Raw genomic sequence first — 20,452 nt, 5'->3', positions numbered from 1 at the left:
GTGATTGTTTTAAAGAATTGTTCTCTGTACTCTGTTTCTTAATTACCTCAAACTCACCTTTGGCTTTTCTACCCGCGTGCCTGCCTCTCTGAGTTTGACGCCTTTTTGTGCAGAACTTTTCACCAACGAGGATGAAAGGTGAGAAGAGCTTCTGTTGAAATAACGTCAGCATATAAACTGATCATGCTCAAATTAGCTGACAAAGAGTTCCGCCACTTTTTCACCCGTCGCTGCATTTAAAATGACACTGAAGAAAAAAACACTGGAGGATCAGAATCCAAAACATACAGAAAAATCTGATTAGTCCTTTAATGCATTTGTGAGTTTTGTTTTTAAGGCCATTGTAAGGAATGTAAAGGGTGTAAAGTGCACAGACATTTTGGCTCTGCTGTGGAGGTCTGCATGGTCTCTCCTCCTTTTTTTCCCTTTTGTGCTCCTCTGTTTTCCCGTCCTTTTGTCTCCTGTCTGTCTCTGCCCTGTCTGTCTGTCTAGTGGAGTGACATCACTCCAGGGCGTGGTCGACAGGCTGGGCCAGCTACTTCACTGACTGAGCACAGGTGTGCTCAATCACTCAATCCAGAACACCTGACCACACAGTATATTAACCCCGGAGATCCAACCGCTATTCGTCGAATGGTCTACCTGCTGGTGGGGCAACAACTAGATCTCTCTTGTGCTCAGTTTATCTGCCGTCCGTGCTTAGTTTGTGTGTTCGGTTACCTGACCTGTATTTCTGTTTTCATGCTCAGGTGAATTCAGTCACCTACTCTCATCTGTGCCCTGCCTGTCTCCTCTCTCTGCAGACCCTCCACCTCTGGACCCCGTCTGTCTGCTCCATCACCATCGGACCTGGAACCCATCGGATAAGCTCCTTTGAACTCTGTTTCCTCAGGACTCTGACTAGCTTGATCTCAAATTCTCATTAAAACTGTTTATCACACTCCTGTCTCCAGCCTGCTCAGTCTGAACTTGGCATTAGAGTCGTATAAAAAAACAAAAAACATCTGCCTATGTTACTGTTAGAGTCTTTTTAACCTTTTATTGAGCTGGTTGGCTCATTCTTGGAGAGATCTTTAAAATTAAATTACACAATGCCTCTGGAAATGTTGTGGCATCTGTTAAGGGTGTCGAGTTTGACGATTGCTTTTTTTCTTTTTAACGTTAGTATTGAACAGGAGGCCTTTACAAAGAGAGAACAGCAAACAGTCTGGAGCTTCAAAACACACACTGAAACGTGATGTTGTGTGAGAAGTGACACTCCACTGTACAGTTAGCAGATGGCCGTCACGATGTGTTTTAACAGGCACTTAACTCACAATGAGGGTTGAAAATAATGCTCATATAGACACACCAAACTGTATTCCTCACACACACACACACACACACCCATACTCGCTGCAAACCTGCTCCGGATACAGTCGAAGTTGCTTCTGTGTGTGTCACCTGTCTGTCAGCACATCTGAGCACAGCTACAACACAACAAACAAGCAGACTAGCTGGAGGCCATTTTGTGTCCGCATGCTGCTGTCACTGCACTGACCTGAACTCAAACTCTGAGAGGCTTCAGGAAACTGCTGAATCGTTCCGCTTTGTTCTGACTCAACTCGTGTGCCACGGCACCTGCTGTAGGGATGCTCCCCGGTCTCTCAAACCAGCACAATCACATCCTCAACCATGTCGTCAGCCGCTCGCATGAGTGAAGCATCAAAATCAGGTCATATTTACTGGCTTTTCATCCAAGTATGTTACACAAGAGCATAGGTTTGGTTTCAAAATGCTCAACAAAGACAAGGACAACAAAAAGTAGAAATACTATGTATACCTCTTTGCCTTGCATGTCTACTTTCCATTATATATATTTGCATCTTCAATACAAGGAGCCCTGTATTTTACAATTTGTTCGTATTTTTAGGAGAGTACTAACCACAAATCAAAATATAGATTAAGTTATTTTTAAATCAAAAAACACATATGATTTTTTCAGCCCTGAGTAATGTCTGCAGGCATTCCTTTCAGACTGAATACTTTAGCTGTATGGTAGTGCAGTCTGTTGAGGGGCTAAAAAGTCATCTGGATGATGATGGATAATCGGATACGGATAATGTGGGGAAAATACACCCTCGAAATTATATATCCAGTTAGAGGAGTTTGAACCAAAAACTTACTTTGATAAGTGTTTTTTTGTGTGTACAAAAAGCATATTATGCATAAAGCTAAAGATATTTTTTCAAAGGAATTGATTTTTGCATCACCCTGGAAATACTGGGTGGAAACATTTGACTGGGCTCACGAAATAAATACTCAATTCTCATCCCAATTACGTAACAGAAAATTGGTTAAGTAGGTGTCAGATGTTTTTTACTCAATAAAGTTCTACTTAGCGTCACAGTGCAACAGGAGAATGTTCGAGGACAGATAGACCGGCTCTAAATCCTATTTTTTTTTGTTACGTGGCAACACGAGCTATTACCCCTGGCAGCCACTCACTGTAGTGAGAGACTGTGAGGACTATGAGCCACTGCACACTGCACTTTGTCCACCTTCACCTCCACCCTCACCTGCAGTTTCTGTGTATTTAACATTTAAGCTGCATCTTAATATATTTTATTGCATTTATGCATATTTTTCTTGCATGTCAGTTTATTTTATTCTATTATCTTTCTTTTTAACGCATTGCAATGCACATTTCGTTGACATGTCCATGCTCAATGACGATAAAGGCAATCTTAAACCTTGAACCTTGAACACGATAACAAGAATGAAAGAATATAAAGCAGCTTTAACAAACAGGTGGAATAATGGATGTGCCATAAGATGTGCAACACTGCAGCTCATTGTTACGTTTGCACCACACAACACCACCTGCCCAATACAACCTACAGTCTTTTACTGGGTCCTTTAGCAGCTGCAATTGATCAGTGAGTGTTTAAAAGTGTCAGTAACTGATTCCTTCCACACACTTGCTGTATGTCTCTCTGTGACTCTCCGATTTAGTCCCTGCAGGGATGATGAGTACTGCAGAAATGAAGTGCACATGACCAACAGAGAGTCCTTTCTAAACATGTAATCATACAACTTTTCCAGTGCATCCATGACTTCACACAAAAGACTATTTAAACTATGTTATGAAGACACACAATACACAAGAAATGTCCTTCCGCCTTAAGGAAAACCAAATGGAGATATGTCTTGCCCAACATAAATCTGGGGCATTGCTGGAACCAACTTAGATTAAACCATTACAAGCAACACCTGAGACTATATATGCGACCAAAAGGCTAAGCAATGGTACTGTTTTATGACAGGACAGCCTTCAGATAATTCATGGAAATTACAAAATCTGAATAGTGGTCTGTTTTCATTTCTTCAGGCTAAATTTCCTTTATACTATTTCCTCCTTGTACACAAGCCTTTGCTCCGTGACTGTGACACTGAAAGCAGAAAGGCTGTGACGGATTCATTCAGGAAAATGCTCACCTGCCAATGATAGTAATCGCTACCTGCTTGCCTTCTCTGCACTTTTGGGGTTAACACGCTGATAGTTTCACCCTGCTGAATAAAGTACCTCTACCTTACGCAACACTGGAGAAAATTGATGGCGTTGATAGTAAGATGAAAAAAGGTCAAAGTCAAAAATGGCTACATGTATAATTTAAGAGCCTTTTTCAGGAACGTCATGATGGTACCTTTAATATCCAGTTCAGAGATGCAACTCTGCAACCTTGCATCATAAGATTGTTCCTACAAAGTACTGCAGTGATTTATATTGCACCACACAAGAGCTAGTTTTTCTTTTCTTTTCTTAAAGTGTCAAAATGTAATGATGCCACAGAACCAGAGATATCACCTTTTTATTCCATACATACCTCTTCCTTGTCAAAACTTGATGTCTGCAACCCAGAATGGAAAGTTGTGTTATGCTAGCAGTGGCTAACGTAGGCTACCGTAGTTTGGCAGCTCCCTTCTTTCTAACTCCAGACATCTCTCCTATGAAAAAACAAAACTGGTATAATTTTAGCAGAAATGTTGGTTCATGTTGGACGTCATTGATTGTAAGACGCTGATTGTAAACATTTGCTGTCATGGAGCTTAAAAGTCTAAACCTTCAAACAGCCCTTTGAAGAAGTGAGGAGACTCCAAAATGTCCTCGTTTTCAAGGTCTAAAGCTCGGTCCTCACAAAGACACAAAGACACACACACACACACATTTAATGCATCTACGCACAGAGAATCACTCCTCAACACACAGATTCTTATATTCTCATATACAACTTCACCCAAACAAGTAAAAAAAAACACACACACACACACACACACACAAACACACACTGTACAGTACATAAACACAGCGCGGATTTACTGCAGACCACCAGTCATAAAACACAGACACCAGAGTTCATCATAGCCTGCTTAATGTTGCACCATTACCGTTAACGTGAGTTAGCCACATCTGGCGCGTAGCTGTAAACTCATTCCGCTGACCATAAAAATCTGATGAATCAAACCTGACACCTCGCTGGGTTTCATTTTATGTCATCAAGACATCTGGCTGCTTCTCGCACTGTCAACAACCACATTATAGAGCTATTTGTTACATCCTCATCTAATACAGTGACTGGATCAGCGGTTGCAACATGGTCAACATATTCATGGACTCTCTCTCATAGCTTCATGTTGAAGGCATATGCTGATTTTGACTGATTGTGAACTATCTGCAGGGCGACAGGGTCATTTAGCTGTTGGAAATCAATCCCTAACTGAAAGGTTTGATCATCACAAGAAACAATGCGGTCTGTCCTTGAGCATCCAGAGCCCCACATTTCATTCAGTAGACTACGCTGTCAAATAACAATAAGCACTCTTCTATATGTGTGATTAGACTTTCTGACCAAACGTTTCCAGGAGCTAACCCCAAGAACGGTTTCAGTTCCTAACAGTCCTCATGAAGATGAGGCAGATTTGACAAGTTAAAATATGCTTAAACAGGATAATGGCATTTCCTGAAAATACTGTCAACAAAAGGCCATTTCTTCTACACATTATTCTATACATTAATGAGAGGAATAAAGACAACACGTCCTCATACCTTAACGACTGAATAGGTCGTTGCCCGGGACTCCCGAAATGAGCCAGCACAACGAAGGTGGACCTTCATGAAGGCTGACCTTCGTCATACCAGACCTTCCTCTTCACGTTTTTGACATTGTGAAACTGTCACAGTTTGCTTAGGTTGAGGTGCCAAAACTTAACTCAAAACCAAACATAACTACTTGTAACTTAAAAAGGGGTCACTGGTGACTCTTGGTTCCACAGTGGACATGAACAGCGGTCTTCTGGGTGAAGGTCCTGTGTTTGTTTGACCCATCCAGGCACCCTACCTTCCTCCCAACATGGGCATTCTTTTCTCTTTACACTATGTCAGCTGACTTCCTCTCTTGCTCCCATAATTACTACGACAACCACATGTCACCGCCTGACAATAAACATAAATAAGGTTCGTATTAACCTTCTTGTACCGGTCGTTCTGGTGAGGACGGGCTCAAAAAAGGAATTGTGCACAACTGACAAACTATATCAGAAATGACTGGATGCACTTCATGGTTTACAATCATTTATGGTGATTTTCTTCAGACTAACCGGTAACTACTTGGCAATTTGTGCAAGTATGACATGTCAAAGCTTGTCTCTTATTAAAAATGTACCCAGCATATGTGTTGTTTGATACATAAATGGCATCTTACAGCTTTAGAGCAGCATGTTTATGACATGTTCAGAGTGCACATCTACTGTTCATTCCTGTTTCTGTCGTGTGCTGAAACGACTGATTCATGTGCTTTCATCCAAATGTAAAATTCACTCAAATGGTAACACCTGTGTAAGATAATTCATATTTATATAGTTATTGAACGGTGGACTTAGGTTATCACACTCATTTTATCTAACAGCGTCGATGAGCAGTCATCAGTCTCTAGTATCGTCTGCACGTGTGTGTGTGAGAGAGAGAGAGTCTCTATACATAATACATCGCTTGACCTTACAAGACAACAGATTTGACCTTTAACCTCTGAACTCTGACCTCTTTGATTAGAAAGTGGAGCAGGGATGCCCTAATGTCACGTGGGACACAAACACACAGTCCTCAACAGCACAGAACTTGGGAGTCTTCCACATGCATGAAATCGCATGCAGGTAATTTGTTTCAACTTTTTAGCTGTAATCTCTGGCTGCTATTACAAAACAAATAGCCACGTGACACACCACTGAGAATGGCTTTGTTCCAAGGCTGGATTTTCAGTTATTAGCGCTGTTAAGAATGTCAATGGGAACATAATTACGTGCAACCCTTTCTCATTCCCTGAGCATCAAATACAGATGCTTTATCATTAGCATCACTGTCTCATACAGATGCACATGGTACCCTTTAGCATCTGGAATAGCTGGTGAGTTTGTGTGTATATATGTTCAGAAATGTGTTTGTGTATTGTAACATGTGTATATGTGTGCGTGTGTGTGTTGGGGCTTCTTCTCTGATGCATATCGCAAGCTCATGTATCATTTACAGGCAAGTGAGACAGGGAACACACTGTGTTTATGACTCATGACGCTTACAGATGACAGCATTGTTGCTCCATCAGCCTGACCATATGTTACGACTAAGACGAACTCCATAACGGAGAAGCTTTACCCTGCATTCCCGCTGAGAGCAGCTCGCTCGATCCATCACTCTACTATGACTGATGGTGGGCGGGACCAGAGGCTCTGATGGCTCCGGAAGCCAACTTCAATAGACCCTTTACACAAACATGGCAGACGTATGTAAGAGTCTCACTTTCTGTAGTCTGATGACTGCACAAGTGTTTAATAAAAGTGGTGCAATCAAATGCTAACAGCGCTGGAGTCAGCTGTGTGTGTATGTACGCAGAAGGAGACATACTGTATATACATATTGCTCACACACACACACACACACACACACACTAAGCTCCCCGGTCATTCCGTTTGGCTCCTGATGTCTGTAGGATTAGGGAGCAGTCGGCCTGTCAGCACCTCTCCCACCAGGCGTTAAACAGACTGTGTGGAGGTGCCAACAGCTCTGTGCTACACCACACTCAACCTACTATACTGTAAAACAAAGAGCGTGACATACTGTTACTACTATAAAACGCTGGACTCCACTGTGAAACACAGCACAGGCCATTCTGTTATTATGGTGGAAATCACACAGGCTGTTACTATACTGTAAGACAGTCGTTCTCAGTGTAAACCAATCAATGAAGGGTCACAAGATAATTAAGGGAATAAGAAAGAAAAAATATATGTTACACAAAATAATGTATTCGCTTTTCTATCTTTCCCCCCCTGTGTAATAGTGGACACTTCAGGCTTCTAAACTCCTTAAAATGAAAAAATATGAGAAGGAAAAATCTTTGGTCAAACTTCTCCAAAGTTATGTCCACACTAATAAAAGCCAATACAGTTGGGAACATGACATAATACAGTATTACGCCCCTGTAAAACACTGACTCATTAATTTGTTCCCATTCTGTGAAAACAGGATGTAATTTACTATTATTTACTTCTTTCATTAAGACTCATGTGAGCAACGGTCCTTGTTTTCTGCATAAACTGAAGACCCAGCGTGGGCAGAATGCAGAGCTGAAATGGGAACCCATAGCCCAAAAATCCTGCAGGTTTTAGGACTTTAACAAACTCTTACCACTGTGAAATGAGAAGTAGTAAGTCAGGATTTCCCTTTATGGTCTTGAACTGGTGAAACATATTCAGCTTTGGAGAGCAAGTCTCATTCAATGACTGAGAACGCTGTTAAAACTCAACACATGATTTCCTGTTCCTGCACTGTGAAACACTATGCCATAAAACAACCTTTTTGCTTATGACCCCTTACAATTAATGTATTAGCAGTTCAACCAAAGGGTGATGTTTCTCTGTTCTGATCAGCCATCCAACAGCTGCCTCTATCATTTACTTCAGTGCTTTCTAGTCTGCAGTGAGGCTGTTGACTGGAAAGCACCATCTTCAGATGTTTTTGTTTTAATAGTAGAACATTCTTACACACGTTTAATCTGGATGTGGATCTGGATCATAGTGCACATAGTGAGAAACAATCATGCGATGCACATTGTGTTAAGAAATTCTGACGATCTTATGAGAAAGTTGTAACAATTTTTAAATATTAAACACAATGTGAACGCTTGTTGCATGTCAACTCTGCATGTCCTCACGCCTCCTTTCCACCTGTATCTATGTGTATGCATGTTCTTGCATATAAATATGCTCTGTATCCTCCTGTGTGTGTTAGTGTGTGTGTTTGTGTGTGTGTGTATGTGTGTGCTTGTGTGTGTGTGTGTGTGTGTGTGTGTGTGTGTTTGATTGATGTCGCTCCCATGGTGAGGAGTGGAGTGTGTGTCAGTCCCAGGTGTGTGTGAGAGCTCGTAAACAGTCCCTTTGATTGAGAGGCCGTGATGCCTGTTTGACAGGCGGCCTTGTGCTGCCAACAGGGCGCTGCATCGCCATAGTTACGCAGCATCATGTGGCCGTAGATACCCCGCACAGCCGTGAAAGAGAGCGAGGGAAGCTGCTGCAAACTGAAGGTGGAGTGACTGCATTAACTAGCTAATGAGGAGAAGGTCATGGAGGATTTCACCACCTCTACGTGATAAAAGATAATAATAAAACATGCTGTAAAAACATACCTGCTGATGAAAGATCACATTTTCAATAATTAAACTGTTCACTACAATGGATCACAAGATACTCCGGAGCCTGATACAATTCCTTCAGCTTCACAGTACAGTCAGGGTTCAAAATATACACCATTTCTTTACCGATATTTCAAAAGAAATTAATTTTTTTTTCTAAAAAATATCCACAAAACTAGAAATATATTTAAAAACCAACCATATAACACACAGAGCAAAAGGCTATGAAGCCCAAACTGTAGAGTGAAAGAGGAGTAGAAAAGGCAGGTACCTTCTTAGCTGACATCCCAAGGTATGAGTGGACATTACATCCCTAACATCTCTGCTCTATTTAAAGAAAAACACATTTCTTTTAAATGTGTGTTCAAGTCCTGCTCAGGTAAAGTTCGTTCGAAGCAGCATTATATATGTTTTATACGTAGAAAGTTCTCTCCTCCACCTTCAGCTGATCTGATGGGATCTTAGAGAACATGTACCACTCACTGTGCTGTCACTGTGTTGTTGGTTTTTGCCCAAATTCTAAAATGGGACATGATGGATAGTCGAAAAGAAACATGATGGGGAAAAAAAATGTCCCAAGCCATGCAGCAAAATCAATTTCTGAATATGTTTAATTTAAGAATCAAGCCATTCTGTTGCAGATCATGCTTCGTTTTATGTCTACAATGCAGGCTTTTAGCTGAAGTTAAAGGCTGTTTGTTAATGTGATGTATTTGTTTCATATTCTTTGATTTGATCAGATGTTCAGTTAAAATAAATGGATTAGGTTAGGTAGGAGTTTTATTAAAACCTACTCACTCATAATCAGCCAGGAAGCTTCATTCCGCATTTCACAGGTTCAATGCATGCACGAACACTAGAGCTGTGTCATGATACTGAGGCAAAGGCATGTTAGACCAGAGACATTAACTTTGAACTATAATCCTGACATTCAATGCCGTCTACTTACGCATTCCAACATATACAGTATATGCTGAGCGTGCACAAGCAATCATTAGCATGTGCATGTGTGTGCATGGTGACAGCATACAAGGCACAAGATAATCCTCACACATACGCTGTGTGGGCATGTTTACGTCCCTACAATATAGTCAATACGTGCGCGCACAGATGTATGTGCACAAGTATGCATATACAAGTACACCGTGTAAGGTACATGTATGCTATAGCTAAATGTAAGAATAACTCCAATTTTAAAGGAATTTTTCAGTTACATGATTGTGGCCATTTTGACTATGGGTCATTCAAACTTTGACCCAAATTTTAAAATATCGGGATTTTCCTTTAATGTTAATGTTAAATAAACTGTTCACATTGTGGGAATCAAATTTTTGTCCCCAATTAGGAGCTTAATCCTCCCAGTGAGTGAGTCCTCTACTGTCTGAACAGGTTTTTAGTGTGACGGATACAAGCATATACGCACGTATACTTGCAAACAGATAAAAAAAGATGAAGATAAAAAGATGTATAATGCCTATTTTCTGCAAGTGTCAATTATATCAGCAATGCTACCATGTTTCCATAATTGTGTGACTCATCTCTCTCTTCAAAGGCTAGAATAACACTCAGCTGACTTTTGCACATGGATCATAAATGTTCTGCTTCTATCACAGCCGTCATGAGGAAACCATCACAGACAACATGTGTCCGTCATAGTTTAGGAAAATGAACATTGTTCTTAAATTGACATTTGTAAATTTACAAAGGGCCAACTGGGTTTTACATCAAAAAGGTTTCAAAGGCCCACAGGTTGCTCTCCCAGATGACCGACAGGATCATGTGTTTTGTCAATCCAGGCCACTGCTGCACAGATGGAAACTATTAAATGTGGCGCAGTTTTCAAGGGTTCAAACAGTTCAAATGTCTCCAGCAACAAAATGATTTTGAGTGTGATGAAACCTAAAATTGAATGCTAGTACAAACACACACAGAGAGAGAGAGCACACGCTCTCAGACACTCACACCTCATTCCCAGAAACATATCTCCTGTCACACACACCTCGCTCGCTCTCAAACCCGCCGTGATGGAGATTAATAGCAGCATTTAGAGCCTGCTGAGCTCCACCTGTCAAGGCTGGGGCCCCCGGGGCAGCTCGGGTCTGTGCCTAGGAACGAGAGACTGTCCTGAGGCAAGATCCATCATGGAAGACCGCGACAGGCTGGATCTCTGGAGCCAGCCTCCACAGCTGGACCACCGACACGGGGCCATCCGTCCAGGATGACAGGCACACAGAGCGAATCCAACTGGAGCAGACTTGATAGCTGCTGGATGGAGGAGTGTGGGGAGCGAGGGGACGTGTGATGGCTGCATGGATATCAGGAGGCTCAAACGTGTGTGTGGTGTGTGTGTGTGTGTGTGTGTGTGTATACTTTCATACAAGTGCATGCCATTATGAGCACAAATATACCCATTTGGACAGTTTAATACTCTATGTGCACTTGATAAAGATAGTAGAGGTGTAGAATGGACTATTTCCAGGTATAATGTGATGTTCATCCTGTGTACTTTAATCTGTTTGGAACTGCAGCAATACAGTGTCTGTTTATTTGTCTGTGATGCTCTAAGTGTCACAGCCAATTTCAACGGTCCAGTTCAACCAGATTAGGTGCACAAAGATAAAGACAGTGCTGTAATCCAAAGCTGCCGTATTTAAACACTCGCCAGTCGTTACAAACTGCTGTTCGGCTGAACTTTGTTCAAACACACAGAACTTCATTTTAAAATCTAGTTGAGATCCTGAAGTATTCAGGAGTTTATAATTCATACAAAACGATGCACAAGAATATCTAAGATATTTGTATGCGATATATTGTATACAGTCATATACAATATCTTTAAATATTTGATCAAGATATAAAAATCATGAATCCTCAAACATCATACTTCTTCAATGAACACCTATAACAAGCTGATACATAAAATACTGTCAGACGGTGTGATATGAGATGAATTTCCCAACATTAAAGCGAACAAAGGGGAAGAAAATGCTAAAATATCCTAAGGTAAGATGTATTAACATTACAATAATGTTCCAGGAGCTGCATGGACACTAGACCGTCACTGAAATGTATCCTGCTTCTTGGACTTCTAAATTATACCTGAGTCTGATGTCACTAGTTTTTACAGGTATTTAGACATAAACCACCAAAGTGATTACACTTCATCGTGACATCCAGTCATTGACTGGACTCTTAATGTATTATTGCGCTTTGTGAGTGTTGACTAATATCAGTTGGATCTGACGGCAGCATTGTAATTACTGCATTTAAAGGTATTATGGTGTCATGTGAGGAAAACACACCAAGACATGTTGTTCAAAACAAAGTCTTTGATTTTCACGATTTTAAATAAGCTATTGAGTTGAAAATAATTTCTGTCGCCTTGTGAAGACGAGTCTCCTGGAGTTGGGTGGTTGCAGCACATTGACGGCTGAGGTTTGACAGCTGCCGTGACCTGTCAGTCACTTCTATTACAGTATCAACAACAGCACGCCCACGGAGCGCTGCTGGATGCTGACTGTTTGCCAGCCTCAGTGCAGAGGCAGAACAATGGCTCTTATTTCCTTACCCAGCACTCCTCCATCATGCACCATAAATAGCGTGTTACATCTTTTAGCATTTTTATGAAGGGACTATGGCTCTGACCTTTGCTCTCCTTTAAATTGATTGCTTGTGATGTGTGAGAATAATGCATTTTCTCTGTCGTTGTAAATGAAAGGTGAATGAAGTGATGGACGTCACCTCCAGATGTTCATTAATATGCCTTTCCATCATGACGGATGTTACTGTTTTGTAAGTTCATGATCTTACGGGCGACAATGACACAGAAGCATCACAGGTGCACACCGTCACTGTGTATAACATCGGTTCATCGAGTGTTCGGTTCTCAGGCGCGTTCTGCAGCCTGACACCGAAACCTAGTTCAGAGCAGAATCATCAACGTGGCTTCGTCTCGTCTGTTGGTGTTTCTTAGCACACAGTCGTTCCACTGGAAAATCAGGTTGTCTGATTATTCCTTTCCATCTTTAAGACGGCACACGTTGGCGTGTTGTTCGTGGTGGCTGTTTCACAGCATCTTATATAAGTTCTAATGCTACTTAGACTAGTTAGTCCTTATTTTTGACTCTCTTTTGATTTTTGTTCTGCTTAGAAATCTGAATTTCTTCTGACTTAAGCACAAGCCAACTTTAAAAACATCATCAGAATGGATGCATCTCATCATCTTATCTCAGACCAGTCTGTTACAAACTAAATGTTGTTTCCCATAATACACAATCAAAAGATATGATTCTCTTCACACCAAGTAATCTTCTCTAATTCTGAATTACTGCCACATGTGCATCAAACAGCCTTACAGCACTATAATGTATAATACATTACACAAATACATGAAATGCTCTCATTTTTAAACACACAAGCAAACTGTAATTGTTGTCATTCAAACTGCTTTATTTCTCCTTGAATGCCATGAAAACACAAAACTAGAGACGACATAAACAACAGCCAGGCGAAATCTCTGCTTCACTCACTCTTGCAGGTGTAATCTGAGCAAGAGACGGAGAGCCCGTCAGAACAGGACAAAATGAAAGGTAGTTAGGCCTATTTGTGTTTTAAATCGCAGGCTGTAATTTGAACAGCTTTGACAGAACTATCTCCTTAAATCATCATTTAATTTGTCTGTATTTTCCAGCATCACAATTGTTTGCTATCTGGCAGCCTGCAGATCCCAGGTCGCACATTATCAGACAAATTTTGACTAAATCGGCTCGTAATAATCACTTCCAATCCCATCATATCAAGCAATGAAGCCTCACATAAAGCACCAGTGTGTGATTTTTTTCTGCAATCAGATTACATGTAATTTGCTAGATATGACATCATATGATTTTTCTTTTCCCCAACCAGATTACTTCAGTAATCAGATTACATGTCATTTGTGCTCCCCATGCACTGAACTGCTAACTGGAGCTTTAGATAAAGAGGTGGTCTGCTTTTTTTTTTTCTTTGCATCAACAGATTATTTTTGTAATCTGATTCCATGTAATTAGTTACTCCCTCTCCTGGCGTATCACTGGCCGGAGCTTTAGATAAAGAGGCAGCGTGGAGAGGCTCTGTTGACGATCAGTGCTGCAAAGCTAACGGAGCTGATGGCTATTAGCATAATTAATGTCATCGCCGTAATGCACTCCAATTCTGAGACAGCGTGCCTTACACACACACACACACACACACTCAAACACACTTTGATTTGTGAAGAGGCCCAAGCATGAAAGCAGAAACGTAATCAAATCTGCAATATGTAACTCAAGGCTCAACGTGAAAATGTCATGTGTGATCTTTCCAGTTTTCGTGATGCCGACGTGTCGCCGTGCCGACAGAGCCGCAACAGTCAGTCAGTCACTGTATCTGCAGATCACGTACATCGTGTCCCGAGCATTAAAATAAAAGCATACACTGTGACGTATTATGTTAAAAGCCGGGGCAAGATAGGTTAGATAGAACGTAGGCCTGTGTGTTAAAGATAGCACAGGATGCCTGAGGGGGTGTGACAGAAAACCAGGGCTGCCTGCTCTTTCTCTCTCTTGTTCTTTTTTTCTCCCTCTTTTCTCTCTTTCTCAACACCTCCCAATTCCTCTCTTCCTCTCTCTTCCTCGTCTCTGCACCACGCAGCTATGAAGCAACTGTAGCTCTGAAGGCGAAGCACACAGAGCGAGCTGGATCTCTCTCAGATTCCTCTCTGCTCTTAACCATTTCAAATCTCCAGTGCCAAGGACACCGAGTGAGCTTAGAGTGTGAAAAGTAAAGCCACTTAGCGAGGAAAATAAGCATATCACATGGAGTGAGTTGGCGTGGCTGCATTCACATCGACAAATGTGTTGGTGATTTGACACAATTTTGCGACTTCTGCCAAGATTTAATGTTTTCTGTCTTGCAAAGTAAACACATTTTGTCCTTAAACTCACAACAAACCAGTGTCTAAGTAGCTCCAAACTTGCAGCCATGAATTTATTCCCATGACCTTGTCTTTAATATGATTACATAATCAGGTCACATGGTTGCAGGTAGCTCTCATCACACCTGCACAGAATTAGCAAAGTTCATCTTGAAATAAAACCTGCCGATCATTGAGAAGAGTGACTGACCCAGAACAAGCGCTCAACTCCTTTCTCATGGACATTTGATCATCTTACATCTGTTTCTTTCCGGGTGATGAGTGACCTGATAAAGGAGCCTGACATCCAGCAGTCGCCTCCCTTTTCCTTGCCATCTTTGCAGGCAGGTTATGTCTGCAGCCAGCATTAGCATCTCACTGCCAGTGGGGGTATTCTCGTACCCGATTGGTTGGCTCTTTGCATTTCTCCTTTCATTTACACACCTTTTCTCCTGCGGGCTGGCATAAGTAACCAGTTAGGGGCTCGTGTTAGTTCAGGTCTGATACTGTGACAACTACTTTTCTTGCAGTTTATTACCAGCCAGCCTTGCTAATGTGTCCTCAACCTCTTACAATAGCTGTGCTGACAGGTGAGTGCTAAGAGTGTTTCCCACTCCAGGCCAAAAAGAGCCTGTTGCTTGTCTTTTGTGATTATCTTCACTGTGTCTGCATCCAGAATTCAGAGAACCTTATATAACCTATATTTCTAAGTCTTGTTTAACCCACAGTTAAAAAAAAAAAGCTTCTGCTTTTGTGCTACGCCAGTTTACACGTCATACTGTTCTTACATGCCTGAGTAAATACAATCATCTACACATGTGCGTCAGGCTTGATTTCTTTTTGGACATTCTGGAGAGTTTGCGCCGCTCACAGATGTGCAGCTGCATAAACCATCACGCTCTAACTTTGTGTAGCTCTGAGCCTTGTTGCAGGCAGGCTGCAGGGTTTGCCACAGGCTGCGGGACATAACAGTAAAAAGCTTGGACGCCATTTTCTTCTCTTTCGCTTAGACAAAGGAGTGGCCAGGATATCACTGTCTCAGCCCTACGATCCCAACGTCTGACCTTTTCGTTCCATGGAGGGTCAGTTGGTTAGCGATGTAGCCACGGGCAAAGCTCGACAAAGCTTGAGAAGCATCAATAAAAATGTAAAATTGATGGAAACAAATGTGACCAGGTATGATGTGTTCCCGTCTGTAGGATGACATCAAAGCTAAGTATGTTGTGTCTGTGTGACCTCTAACCCAAACCGACCAAATGGAAGCAACATTATTAGCTAATAAAAATGCATTGCATATGCATGGGCAAATAATAGCATATATTTGTGCAGATTTAGCTGGATAAAGAAGAGAAGTACAACACACGTGTTTCAATCTGTTTAACAGTGGTAGCCTCTGCAGCAGAATAAAGATGCAGCAAAGGAAGGAAAACAAGATTTAGTGCTAGAAAGCTGAGATCTGTAAAAAAAAATGTATCTTTAGTATTATTTATTTATTACTATTTAAGCATCTCTGTGTTGTGATATCTGCCGTTAGCTGCAGGAGACCACCTGGAAAGGAACGGCTTAACCTGCTGTGAGCCAGACACAAGTAAAGAAAACATTAGCTAAAAGTTAGTGAGGTATAATGGAGAGCTGAGGCGTGAAACAGCAGGTGATTATGCAAAACCATCAGCTGAGATCGTGGCACGACTTCAGAGTTCAACCCCAACCTCTGACTCTTCATGATCGGCATTTTTGCTTGACTTAAAATGCAAGATTTCATTTTGAGATGAGTGACCTGACATTACATTGACACTAATTCTTCCGGATTAAGATTCAGAAATGAAATGTCATATGCTTTGCTCATTTTTCTGTAATGTCAGATCAGGAAATTTAGTTTGCATGTTGTAAAGAGCTTAGTGTTCCATTACACCTCTCTGCTCCTGCATGAGGTTAAGAACGAACCAGCTGCAGTGCTGATGTAGAATCAGTGAAGATTAGTGCATAGGGACCTCTGCTATACATGCCACTAGAGTTAAATGATTGCTCATTAAGTGAAGTGAGGACCTTGTTAACAGTTCGTCTTATGATAGATTTGTGTTACAATGGGGCCTTGTGACAACAGATAAACAGCTGTGTGACAGGATCAGGCTGCATGGCTCAACCAAAGTGACAAATGTGAGGTCACAATAACAGAGAGTCACGTCACAGCGTCAACAATGTAGCTGGTTTGCATGAGTGCACACAGTCACACACACACACACACACACACTCACACACAGTACATGAGCAATAGCTAGGTGCTTATCATGACAAACATCAACCTATAGGAAGAGTTTTGACTCAGCCATGTCATTAATTACCATGTTGATGTTCCTTACACTGTATTTACAAATCCCAAAATGGCAATCAGAAGCTACCGCATACCCTGAACGCAGCATTAGTGCACCGTGCACATGTAAAAATGTTTGCACAAAGTTGGAAACTTGGTAAAACTTTTTTTTTTTTAAAGTGCAGTTAGGTGGGTCAAACTAGACATTTTTTCCTCTCTGTCCTCCCTTCTCTCATAAACCCACATTTATAACAACGAACAGCTGCTATTCTCGCAGCAGTCACTAAAGACGACCAACTTAATCATGGGAGAAATACCACAAATGCAGTGAAACTATGTCATCAGCACAGTGACTTTGTTCTGTGAGTAAGGTATTGGGCACGTGCATGACAGTAGACAAGTCAGGATGAAGAAGGATCACACAGGCATGGTCTAAATATGTGTGCCCAGACCCTCTGCAGCAAGTGTGTGTGTATGCGTGCCCGCGCTTGCATTGCTGCAGCAAACTTTAAAACTCCAGGTGTGTTTAGTCGTCATTTAGCATTCAGGCTGGCTGGAGTTAGAGACAGGTTAAGGACGTTCACGGGTTTTTAGACGCAGTTGTTGAGATTAGGAGTGGGACAGGCTCAGATCACAGAGGTTTTAAAATCCTACCTCACGTTTTTCTTCTGCATGAATGCAAATGCACTCACGCTACAACACATAACATTGCATCACACACACGACGTGATGCTAAGACTTTGCTCTTTCTTTCACATCCACTTTCATGTGTCTCTGTCTCTCACATGCCTAAACCCAACACCTTTATTCTAGGGGAAAAAGCAGTTTATGCAACATTTAAAGCAGATTTTTCTCCATCTCAGCTCCCAAACCAATCTGTGTAGCAGCTTCTTTACAGTCACCGGTTCAAACACAGCAATGCAGCCGTCTAGATTTTAACTCAAAAAGCTCAAACGGGTTGTGAATTTTTGGTACAAGCCCACAGAGTTGAAGGAGGACGATGTCCAGATGGTGGTTCTGACCTTCAGCACTAACTAACACAACTATGTGAGTGTTTTGGGTGTCAGTAATCCTTCTCCCCTCTTGTAGTGGATCTATGTGGATCGATTTCTCAATGTCTCAAAACTTATGTTCTTTGTTGGATGCAAAAACACATTCCAATGCTAAGTCCAACCTCTTATGATGGTTCAACAAACAGCATATCCAGAAAAATCCGAGTATGTGACACCAGTGAGTGCCCATCTGTCACATATACAGCAGTCAAGATGCAACAAAGAGGCAATTTGGACACAGAAGATGGTAAGATAACCATCTGCATCGGCCAAATCAAGCTGCTAAAGCTTTGGTTGAACTTTGAAAGACATGGACTTACATGGAATAAGGGTTGCAAACTTGCACAGGCTAGCTAACACCTCAAAGATAGTATGAAGAGGAGGACGGATTACTGAGAAAAAACACAGCCTACATAGACATGATCAAAGAATATGAAATTAAGCCTTAAATATCTTCATTGGACTCTAAACAGAGACTGCTTGAGACATCTGGAATTTTTGGTTTACCAGCCTGTCATGAAGCTAACCATGTTAAGTTTGACATATCGAAAACGACAACAGCTACAGGTTTATAGCGGGACTGGTGGCCGCATGAGTCAGCCTTACTGGACCATGTGTGTCCTTCAAGGTCCGGTGTGGCAGTTAAGATTACTGAGCCGAGCTGCTCTCTGCTGCTGCTCAATTAAAAACCCCAATCTGCACACCGGCCACGACAGACCCCAATCGACGAACCAAACCCTGGACAAGAGAGCAAACAAACGCCATTTGTTGGTCACTTCATCCAAATCACCTGCTATGCAGAAGCTGCATCCAGGACTCAACATTGCAACACTTGGTTAAGTCTTCCTGCACTTCAGCGAATGGAAGGAAGTGAAGAACGCTGCATTTTTAGAATTAAAGGTGCATCATAATGAAAAGAATGACGACCTGTAATACTTGGGAAATAAGGATATGATCTCACAGATTGCTAGATAGATAGATTGATAGATGGATAGAAAGTGAGCGCAGAGGTGTGCGTGTAGGTTAAAGAGAACATTTTCATGAGTGGAAATGCGCAGTACATACTAAATAGTGTGGGCATGTGAGCGTACGTGTAGGCATGTGAGTGGAAATGCAGGGCTGTGTATATGTGTGTGTGTGGGCACGCAGGAATCGATGTGCCTGTGCCGTTGGTGTATCTGTGCATGTATATATGGCTTCTTCAGTGCATCTCCAGCTCACCTTCCAGGCAGCAGGTCCTCCAGAGGCCCGAGTGCGTCATCACCTCCTCGTTCTTCTTGCTGGTCTCGTTCTCGTTGGTGCTCTTGATCTTGCAGACGCCGCGCGAGTACAGCCAGTAGTCTGTCCCCACGGCGATGGTCATAAGGCTGAAGGCGGCGAAGGCCCCTACCGTGGTCAGCAGCATCTGAACTCCGCGGTCAAACACGCCCATGTTGCCGCATTCCACGAAAGGGGGGCCCCCTTTCCTCTTGATGTACAGGAAGTAAATATTTGTGAGTTTGCGTCGCCACGCCAGCTCGGAAAGCGGGGGGTGGGCGGTGTCGGGCGGACGACGGTAGCGGGGGGCCGCTGGGGGGGCGGGGGAATTCGGGGAGCTCGGGGGAAATCGTATGGTTGGTTTTGGGGTGGGACAGCAAACAGGTGAGAATTAAGATGAGGGTGAGGGTTTTGGGGGGGAGGATTGGAGGCTGTTTGGCCCAACAGACGGGTCAAACAGACTTTGGCAAGGATGACAGAAGCCTCGGCTACAGAGGTTTCTAAATTCTAGTCCTCAAGTGACAGTAAGTTGCCCTGCTCTGGAAAAAAAATGTTGACCTAAAAACACAGGCTTCTAGCAGATTCCACAAGAGACCTGGTCTGGGATCTAGGCCTACTTTGTTGAGTTGGAAGGCCTCTAAATGTCAAACTCTGAAAAGGCAGAGATAATGAGAAGATGGAGGATTTTGCTCTGTTTCTCTGTGTTCGTCTCAGGCCTCAATTTGGCTTTCTGAGCTGACTAAAGCAGTTGCATGTATTACAATCCTCACAGCTTCAACGGTGATGCATGGAGTATGTGCATGTAGCGCTTGATTTTTTTTTTCCCCCACATAGGCCGTCACACACAGCCTACACTGTCATCCTCTGGCTCACACACAAGCAGACACATGCACACTCGCTCACAGAGCCAAACTTTCGCTCGCACACACCTGTACACGGACGAGCACACGCATGCACGCAGTGTGAATTAATTCATACTGAACAGGGATGAAGAAACACTGGGGTGTGGGGGTGGAGGGTGGTTAAGACTAACACAGTTGGCGGCCTGATTTCTTTAAAATGGCCCCAAAAAAAAGGCAAAAGCAGAGACCTCCGACAGATGATGACACAATTCAGGATGAGATCTGACTACCTTGATGTTACCCAGTGGATCAGTGAATTATGGAGGCTCATCTCAGGC

The 20,452-nt window shown here is 42.3% G+C and overlaps 1 protein-coding gene across 1 annotated transcript in view; it reads right to left on the bottom strand.

The window, feature by feature from the left end:
- The window catches only part of LOC121604267 (voltage-dependent calcium channel gamma-2 subunit-like), a 55,905-nt gene extending 36,449 nt beyond the window's left edge, over positions 1–19,456 (bottom strand). Inside the window, exon 1 of the mRNA XM_041933744.1 lies at positions 19,237–19,456. Coding sequence (XP_041789678.1) covers positions 19,237–19,447 — 211 coding nt within the window. The 5' untranslated portion in view covers positions 19,448–19,456. The remainder of the gene's footprint in view (positions 1–19,236) is intronic.
- Positions 19,457–20,452: the final 996 nt, after the last annotated feature.

This window comes from Chelmon rostratus, chromosome 3 (genome assembly GCF_017976325.1).
Source record: "Chelmon rostratus isolate fCheRos1 chromosome 3, fCheRos1.pri, whole genome shotgun sequence".
Taxonomy (NCBI): Eukaryota; Metazoa; Chordata; class Actinopteri; order Chaetodontiformes; family Chaetodontidae; genus Chelmon; species Chelmon rostratus.
The sequence above is the reverse complement of the archived record's forward strand: the minus strand, read 5'-3'. Positions and strand labels throughout refer to the sequence as shown.